Below are 10,000 nucleotides of genomic sequence, written 5' to 3' on the forward strand. Positions count from 1 at the left end.
ACAGAGGAGGCGCGTGGTGTGTGCCAGGCGCGCCGATGGAGAGGCGGCCACCAACGCGCGCGTGTGCGAAGCCTTCTCCCCATGCCCATCCATTGAGCAGGCCTGCTTGCTGCCATGCCCAATCAACTGCGTCCTGTCTGCCTTCTCCCATTGGTCGGCCTGCCGGAGTCAGAGCTGTGGCTCCGCCCCACTCCAGTACCGCACAAGGAGGGTCCTAGCTACGCCCCTCTATGGGGGGGACGAGTGCCCTAGCTTGACCCAGACGCGGCATTGTCACCACGGCAACGCCCCGCCCCCCTGCCTGCCTGACCAACAGGAGCACAGCTACAGCCTGTGGGCGGGGCCGTGGAGTGAGTGTCGGGTCAGGGCTGTGTTGGCCATCGGTAGGACTCGGGTAGACTTCAGTGTGGACCCCTCGGGTAGGACAGAGGTCAAAAGGTCAGAAGAGGCCCAGAGCTCGGTGATTGTGAGGAGGCACACAGAGAGCATCTTCCGACTGAACCATCACCACCACCATCATCATCTTCATCAGGGAAGTGGAGAGTCATGGGACGTCCACATCGGGTATCAGACGCGACAGGTGCGATGCACACGGAGCGATGGCAAGAACGTCATGCTGAGGTGAGTTCAGACCCATCTCATCCATCTGTGTGTGTGTGAAAGAGAGAGAAAAAGAAGTTTTAGGTGCAATTGTTTGTTTGTGTGTGTGTGTGAATGAGAGAGAAAGAGAGAGTGCAAATGGGCATGTGACATCCTCTTTGGCTTGGTGATACTGACATGTCCTCGTGAGCCTGTCTTGTCTATCACTGCGCTTAAAAGGTGTTGCATGTGTCTGCCTCTTCAGTATTTTAAATTGTCCATCAGTGTTGTGCATATTTGTAGCCTGGTGACACCAGCCTACGTATTTCCGCCTGAATTGATTTCAAGCTCATACTCAGTCTGGCCTAACCCCGTTGACAATCGTCTCCAGGACTCAAAATTTTGTAGGACCAATCAGCGAACAGTTCAGAGCTGTGACGCAAAACTCGCCTTGGAGGAAAAGACACGAAAAGCTATCGGAAAAGTTGTCTCAACTCTCGAGAACATCAGAAAATTAAAAGGAGAACAAGAGTGTTTTCTTGTAAGTTTTATGATTGGAAAGGACGTCGTAGCTCTTCTCCCAACTGGCTTTGGGAAGAGTTTAATCTACCGAATGCTTACTAAACGTTGCTGATTGGTTAAGGGAACTCCAATGATTTTAAACCTCAAGATAAGCACCCGCCCATCTCGGAAACCAAAATGCATTGGGTTGGCCCAGACTGAAAGACGGAATGAAATGGAGTCACAGGCTGGTAATGGCCAGGGCCTCGTTTCCCGATAACGACGTATCTTAACGGCCTACGTGGATTTTCGCGACATCGTACACTAAGTAACACTTTCTATTAACGTGCGTTTCCCAACCATCAACTTAAAGTCAGGTGCACGAGCGCAACGTGCACAAGTTCTTAAGTAGCTCTTAGGAGCTGTTTACGTCAGGTTAACCTGTTTACGTTAATTGCTGTGAAATTAGCTAGCCTATGCGTGCATCGAACGTGCAATGTGCACTGAATTCGGGGCGGGGATAGTAACGCCATCTCCAGCAGAGTAGCCTATTTAAACTGTGTTCCCATTGTAAGGACATTTATTACGATCTGTCTGAGAGTGGGCTGTCAAAGCTAGCATCATCGAAGTCATACAGTACAGTAGGCTACATACATTCAATAAAATGAACCTACATTTGAGTCCAACTGCATGACCATTCTTACCCTACACTTACCCTTACAATAAAGAAGTGATCCTATTTCAACCATAACTTCATTTTAAATAATGTCTTTCTTTATGACATTAGTTTATAGTTTAGACAGCAACGTTGACATCTACAGTATATTCAACTGCATCCACTACATAATCTCAAACTTTATTTGTTGGTAACTCTCCAAAAAGGCTACCATTAACACATTTCTTAATGAAAAGGAAACATGCATCACAATAATACTTCAGTGTAACCTGTACCTATGTGGAGTGCAAATATGTCTTGCCATTACACTACCCAACAGCCCTACGTCTGCTAACACTACAGAATGCATAATTCCTACGGGCACTGCACTAGTTTTGTATAGCCTAATCTTTATTTTCAAATACTCAATATTCTTTATTTCTATTTTGATGGGAATAGGCAGGTGAAACAATGGCATTCTCATGATGTGCTATACACAGAAACATCGTTTGGATTTCTTCTACAGTAGGCCGAACGACACCCCTGGATAAGGTGTCGAGGGGGTTGAAGCGTACGTCATGCGTGACTGTATGAGCTATGAAACTAGCGATTTAAAAAAAGTTTCAATGAAGAACATAGTTGCAAATATATATGTATACAACCATATAGCTATAAAGCTACCATATAAGCCAATGGAGTGGTGGCATAAGCGCTAATTGTGCCATAAAACTACTGTTTGAAAGCTTCAGTTAAGACCGACATACTCTGCATTGGTCGCGTAGCACATTTCAGATCAAACCGAGTCATTATAAACATATAAAAAGTTGTGTAGATAGCTTTATTAATGTAAAATATTCCTCGCTTCAAGTAGCCATGTTTTTTTTTTTAAATTCCCCTTTCTTCCAAACGACGGTCGAACGACGCCCCTGGTGGATTAAATCGCTAAGTGTGAAGTTACTACTGGTCCTGACCACACGTAGAATTCTTCTCAACGAAAGATACACTTAAGCTAAGTGTGGCGTTGGGAAACCCGTCTGCAACGTAGGAATCCTCTTACGAGCGATTTCAAGTGCTTTTTAGGCTAAGTGCGCGTTCGGGAAACGAGGCCCAGGCTAATGCTCTCCACCAGTCTTTCACATTGCCGTTGGGTGACTTTATGCTACTCCTGGCGCAAGAATTCAAGCAGCTCGGCTTCTTTTCATGGCTTGTGACCATCCATCTTCCTCTTGATCACATTTCAGAGTTTTTTTTATGGGATTCAGGTCTCGAAATTGGGCTGGCCATGACAGGGTCCTGTCATTAAATTGTCCATCAGTGTTGTGCATATTTGGCCACTTTTAATTAAACAGAGATTTAAGCGATAAGGCCTCTGAGTGAATACCCTTGATCCTCATCATGAGTGGATAACCTTTACCAGCCCCAGGAACAGGTGTTATATTGCTTTTGTACAACTGCTCTAGTACTGACTAATTGAGGTTGAAGACACCAGGTGATTCCATTCGTTTCATTTGTGGCCTCAAGTGTTGCCAAGCAACAATTCAACAGTTAAGAAAAGTCTGAGCAAGGTTGTTACAGGATATATCCTCACTCAAAGAATGCCTCTAGTCCAATTATAAATTAGGAAATCATTCGACCAGATATAACTGTTGTATAATAATAAATAATTTACAAACGTTCATCCATGCATGCATTTATCCATCCATCCACCCAAGTTACACCATTATTTTAAAACACGTTAATTTTTTATTAACACCCTGAAGAGGCGTCCTGGTGCAGTCCTTCACACTATATCCATTCACTGTTACCCATTTAAAGCTTATGGCCCGGTTATGTAAATATGATTGTATTATAATGATGATATTAGCGTTCCTGATACACCTGGCCATGGTCATAAGCTGTGCACAACATCAGCTCTCTCTTTCCCTCCTTTTCCTTGGTGTGGAGTGGATACGTCTGTAGTAGATGAGGCTGAGCTCTGTGTTCCGGTGCATTTTCATTGGAGACACACAGCGTTTAAGAGTTGTTTTGTATTTAAGAGTTGTATTTCACAGCCAGTGACGTGTGTGTCTTGCCCCTACCTGAGGTCCCCCTTATGAAACACAGGCTCAGGTTATTGGTGTGTGTGTGTGTGTGTGTGTGTGTGTGTGTGTGTGTGTGTGTGTGTCGGTGTGTGTGTGTGTGTGTGTGTGTGTGTGTGTGTGTGTGTGTGTGTGTGTGTGTGTGTGTGAGCGTGTTAGTGAGGCACCTATCACAGTGAATGTGTGAGCATATGAATAAGTCATAGCATCCCCTGGGCTCTCTCTCTGCTAATGCTTTCTTATCAGGTCTATAAAATGCCCTGCCGCTCACCGCATGTTGGAGTCTATCCTGTTTACAGGTCCCTGTCTTACAGAAGGTGTGTGTGAGCTCTTATACTCTAATGCTCACGTACCTGTGAGTCGGAGTGTTAGAGAAACTTTTTGTTTGTGTGTGTGTGTGTGTGTGTGTCAGCCCCAGATCCTGCAGTATCATTACATCTGAAGCACACCTCAACGGCAATACCTCAGATCAGTAAACAGTGATTGTCTCAGCACACCTACAGAACCACAGACTAAAGTTATTGTTGTCTTGTTGTCTCCTTCATTAACAAGGAAAGCACAATGCTTTTGGCAATGCCACAGAGCACAAGCACTCATCATTCTCCTTTGAAGGACAGTTTGTGGTCTTGAGCATGACTACAGGTACTTGTGCCTGACAGGACTGATCCCTTGGGGATTGGGAGATTAGTGTAAGCACCACACTAGGGGTGCTTTCATTTCTCAATAATGTTTCACGATTACGCTAAATCTCCACCGCTATTTCTGCACGTCTACAACTTCTCTGCGTGACCAAAGCACGAAGATCTCCGAAAACACCGCTTCTAGAACATACTCTTCACCGAGAACATGCAACATAATCTGTGTTCTGAATATTAAATGTAATGCTGCTAAGAGTTCTTTTGCAGTGCTGTCAAACAGCGATGTGCAAATCTTTGATCTCGTCGAGCTTATTTTTTTCGCTTTCAAGACATGTTCTCTCTCCTCTCTCTTGCTTTGAAACATGAAAAAATGCCATTTTTTTTTTACAAGTACAACAATTTGCGAAACACAGTGATAAAGCTCAAAAAATAAGAAGTTGAAAAAAACACTTTCCAATCCAACAATTTGAAATCCTTTGTAAACAAGTGAGAGAAGATTTTAACTGCCAGTTCCGGAAACTTTGAGGAGGTGTCCATGCGCAGATTAATTAACATTCGTGTTTAATCTCCGCAAATAGAACTTTAATCTTATTAACTGACGGATTTTGGAATTATCCCACCTGAGTTCTGATGCTCGCCCTGGCTGTTTAATTAGCAACCTAATTAGCAAGTGAAATCGCTTCAAACTTATCACCAACACAAATCTAATTAATCATCGGCATGGACCTGATTAAATGGCCATTATCCTCTTTTGTTAATTATGCTACTGATCTGTATTTGCACTAAGGCACGGGTTGTGAATACAATGAGAAACCATTCATTTGATCACTGTAGGTATTGTTAGTATAGTGCTAGTTTTGTTAAATGCATTAAATAAAGAAACCTCATAGGAATAAAGCTGTTTCTCTATGCCTCAGACTTACTCAACCTCCTTATAGTACTGCACTGATATCTGTCCACTCAGTATGCTGTATAAGCTATACACTATATACTGCAGTGACAACTCAAACTAAACCAATGGCCCTTTTTTCTCTCACCTTCTACACCTCTCACTAAGCCAATCTACAACAGCAACAGAACATTAGTTTCATTAATTAAGTTGAGGGCCTGATGATCTGATTAGGAAATAATGAGGTGCACAACACTGCTGCACAGTAACTGCCAGCTACTGTACGAAATCAGATAGGTGTCTTCTACACATCAAAGTGCTGGCGCCAAGGTCCAATAATTTTAACACAGTGCTTAACAACATTTTCTGTTCCTATTTGCACTTTGAGCTGTGAACCAACTGAGGTGTCTGCAGTGAGAGTGTTTTGTGTCCCAAGACCATTGAAAAGGTGAAAAAGCATCTTCCTGCGTGCTACTTCTCTCTGACACTCTTCCACACTGTTAAAATGAAAATGTTGAGAAAGCTGAAATGATCAAGGCAACATGATGCAGTACATTTGTTTTCCTTTGATGATGATGATGATGATGATGATGTTGTTGACAGGTTTACAAGTTTAGATAAGAGTTCTGCCATCTTGAATCCTCTTGTGCACCTAATTAAAAAAAGAAAATGTTTACAGCACCTGGTATAACCAGGTGGTATTCCGATCCAAGTATTAACCAGGCCCAACACTGCTTAGATTCAGAGAATGGACGAGACCAGGCGTGTGGTGTGGCCATAAGTAATGAAAGGCTGACCAAGTCACCTTCATAAATCACATGAGGCATGATGGTATGTAGTCTGCGATTCAGCACCAGTACTGTGACGAGCAATTCACTGAATCCCCGACCTCCGCTGCCACGCCAGTTTTCCCCCGGGACTTCCAGGTCGTTCAATCACAATTCACAGTTTGCCGAGTTTTCCAGGACTCCTAGTTAGATCCCGCGCTACGGCGCTGTTAAGTTGCCACAACTTCCAGGTCGTTAGTCGAAGTCTTGTCCTGCCTTTTCTTAGTTTTCCCCTGTTTATCTTTTGTGCTTTCTCATTTTGAACTTCTCTTCTGTGGATTATTACCCCGAGTTGCTTTTGTGTTTTGCCCTGTGTTTTCCCCTGTTAACCCTATACTGGCTGATTCATTAAATTCCCATCACTGTAAGATTCTTTTCTATATTAAGGCTACTACACGTAATTCTCAAAAGGTGGTCTTGTTGGTTGTAGAATGGAGTCTCAATCAAGGACGCTGAAGTGGTTCGGATCAGAGCCAAAGATATTTATTGTAGCAGACAAGAAATATCACTAAGTACTTTTCTGAGTCTAAGGGCCTGATTTACTAACAGGATTGCGCCCATTTCTGGCGTAAAATAGCGGTCGTAAACATAAAACGGTATTTACTAATGGGCCGCAGCGCATATTAACGCCTGTGGGTGTGAACAGGGGAGGTAACTTGGAGGTGGGTGGTAACGTAGGCGTGAGGCGCAATTTACATGGGTGGAGACAAGGTAAGTGCGCCTAATGATGTCATGCGTGGTATTTACTAAACTGCCTGTGGAGCGCACGTCTCCAATTTGCAGGATAATTCTCCGCCTCATAAAAGCACGTCTTAACCAGGAAGCGCAATTTCATTGAGTCTGAAAACATTGATATGGCAGCAGTGATAAGAGAAAGGCGAAGAAAGAAGACAGAGACAGCGCACAGAAATAATGTTTTCATCTCGCATAACACATTTTCAGTTAAATTAACCACAAATCATTAGACGGTACAGGTTAACCAGCCACGCAATACTTCAATTACTGAACCAGATCAGAGATGACATCTAACCCTCCAACCGGAGATCACATTCCATTCAATCAGTTGGTAAACATTGCAAATATTGGCACCGGATCATTTCAAACAGTTATAGTATCAGCAGTTGATATATCTCAGCCTTCACAAATATTCACACAGGTACTCAAAGCATTGCTATGGCGCACTGGTCAATACATTTCCCCACTGCCACAGCTGAAATTATAGACATCAAACAGGACTTTTTTTGAAATCGCAAACTTTCCGAACGTAATATGAACCATTGATTGCACCCACGTCCATATATATTGTAGTGAACCCATGTCCCTTGTAGAAATTATTAATCTCGCCATGTACACATCTATATTGTTATAATGGACAGTTTATGCATTAATGCCACCAATAGCATATTCTTTATAATCGTGTTCTTTTAAACATCTTGCTGTAGGTGATGGCGGGCAGAACAACATTATAGCAGCGCACACATTGAATCAGGTTCAGTGATTGAGCGAGAGTGAACCAATATATCTATCTCCACTTGCTGAAGCTTCATTTTCTCTTCCTAAATAAATACCACGGGAAATGCGGAAAAACACCGTGAGTTAATGTGCGAACGCAGTTTAAGCAGCGGTCGCAATGTTAGTAAATCAGGCCCTATATAGGGCGGAGTAAACACAGATTGCCCAGCGCGATCTGGTTTGATAAATACCAAGTAAAATGCGCAAAAACACCGTGCGTTAATTTGCGAACGCAGATTAAGAAGCTCTTGCATATTAGTAAATCAGGCCCTAAGTATCTAAAGTCAGAGTGGAGCAGAGTTCTTTCAGGGCACACGCGGCTTGCGTGGATCCGTCCTGGAGAGGAGATGGTGTCCGTCTCTCGTGATTCTTGCTCTGATCGACCTGAGTCTAGCGCGCAGCCCAATTTAACCAGTATAATTACGTAAGCCAAATAGAATGTATAACATCTCTACCAAAGGATTACACACACACATATGAACATGTAAACAGTCTCATGAGCTCATCGATGCCCTTGCCCTTGGGCCTGATAGAATGGGCGCCTTTGAGGAATGCTACACAGCACACACACAGAGGGGCCTAAGCAGACATAGTGGAGCTGTCTCCAACGGGCATCATATGCCTTTAGTATACGTTATGGTGACCTGTTAACCTTACTGGGATCTGGGCCTACATGGTCCCTCAGGAGGGCCTGAAAGTGATGGAGGCACATACACTAGAGATCTGTACATGAGAAATACAAAAGAATCTAACAATATTTGCAATATTTGTGTTGTTCCGTGACAATAGGATTACAATCATGGACTGTACCTGTAACTACAGTACAAATCTATGGGTTTCCATCAAGGAAAATAAGTGCCGTAATTGCAACTCAAAAATCCTAGTTTACTTGTACCAATACCTAGGGGACAGTAGAGAGAAATTTGGTGGACAGACAAGTTTTTTATAGTTGCAAATGATAAAGCTTTATTTCGGAGTCAGATGCATTTAAGAACTTTTATGAGATCAATAAATAATAGTTAGTTAAGATTTGAGTTATAGGTCCTATTGATATTGATCATCAGTAGGCCTACATTCATTTCAGTTTGTAAACAAACTAACCAACCCCTCCTTAAGGTAAGGTACTCAATACTCCACACGGGAAAATAAACAGGAGAAATTCAAACAGACAAAATTATTATTTTTTTAAACTTAAAATACATTTCAAATAGACCACAACTGTATTTTAGTGAGTTTGAAGTAAATAATAAAAAAGTCTTATAATGCCTAATCATGTTTTAGTTTTTTTTAAGTATGACCTTATAAATGCATTGGTGACCTGAGAAAGATTGCAGCAGTAAACCATGATAAACAGCTCCTCAGAATGCTGCAGAAAACTCTATTGAATTAAACAGGCCATCCCAACATTCGGAGGTCTGATATCTTGGTAATGACCGCTGAAAAATGCTTCATTACTCAGATCCTTCAGATCATTCCGCAAGTAGTCCATTCACTTATTGTAATTTGAATTCATTGTAACTTGAAGTCAGCCAGTAACACGTTGCTACACAACACCTGAAACTTAAATCTCCATTGTCGTGAAGAACTATCATTTCTCAGCAGAAGGCACAAAACGGCAACAAAATATATTTTAAAAAGACTATTTTGGAGGAATGTCTTTTTGGCAGTAACTGTATTATAAGCGGGATAATGTATACTCTGCCAGTCATTCTTGAAAAATAAATCCCTTCAGGGTGATACAAGACCCCTCCACTGTGCCTGAGGGTCCTCTGTCCTGGGATATATTTCTCAACAGTGACTTATAATATATAACTAATGTAATAACAGATGTGTTTTTGCATGCTCCCTTCCAAGCCTCTGCGATCATGACAACGCCCCTGTGAACTTCCGCTCTTGTGTGATGCCCAGAGACTGTGAGGTATTTGATTGGTCAGAATGGAGCCCATGCTCCAAAACCTGCCGCACGGTGGACCAATCACCTGGCTACAGGACCAGGAAGCGTCATATTAAAGGGCTTCTGATTGGTGAAGGAAAGGAATGTCCTGCTCTGGAGGAAAGACAGGCTTGTAATCTCATCGGAGACCTGCTTCCAATGTGCCCAAGGTACAGCACATGATAAAACATGATAAAAACAAAAAAAAGAAAACATCATATCATCATCGGTACATGGGTGATGACCCATGTTTTTATTTGTTATGATGTGTGTGTGTGTGTGTGTGTGTGTGTGTGTGTGTGTGTGTGTGTGTGTGTGTGTGTGTGTCTGTGTGCTGTTGTCTGTTGGCTGCTCCCCCAGCTACCAGTGGCTGGTGACAGACTGGGGC

At 42.7% G+C, this 10,000-nt stretch overlaps 1 protein-coding gene across 1 annotated transcript in view; it reads left to right on the plus strand.

Moving 5' to 3' along the window:
- The window catches only part of thsd7bb (thrombospondin, type I, domain containing 7Bb), a gene marked incomplete at both ends in the record, with an annotated part of 68,760 nt that overhangs the window by 281 nt on the left and 58,479 nt on the right, over positions 1–10,000 (plus strand). The window contains 3 exons of the mRNA XM_080835363.1: positions 1–621; positions 9,534–9,782; positions 9,973–10,000. The exon at positions 1–621 is cut by the window's left edge and continues 281 nt beyond it; the exon at positions 9,973–10,000 is cut by the window's right edge and continues 133 nt beyond it. Of these exons, the coding sequence (XP_080691489.1) occupies positions 1–621; positions 9,534–9,782; positions 9,973–10,000 (898 nt within the window). The remainder of the gene's footprint in view (positions 622–9,533; positions 9,783–9,972) is intronic.

The sequence above is a fragment of the Sprattus sprattus genome (genome assembly GCF_963457725.1).
Source record: "Sprattus sprattus genome assembly, chromosome: 3".
Lineage (NCBI taxonomy): Eukaryota > Metazoa > Chordata > Actinopteri > Clupeiformes > Clupeidae > Sprattus > Sprattus sprattus.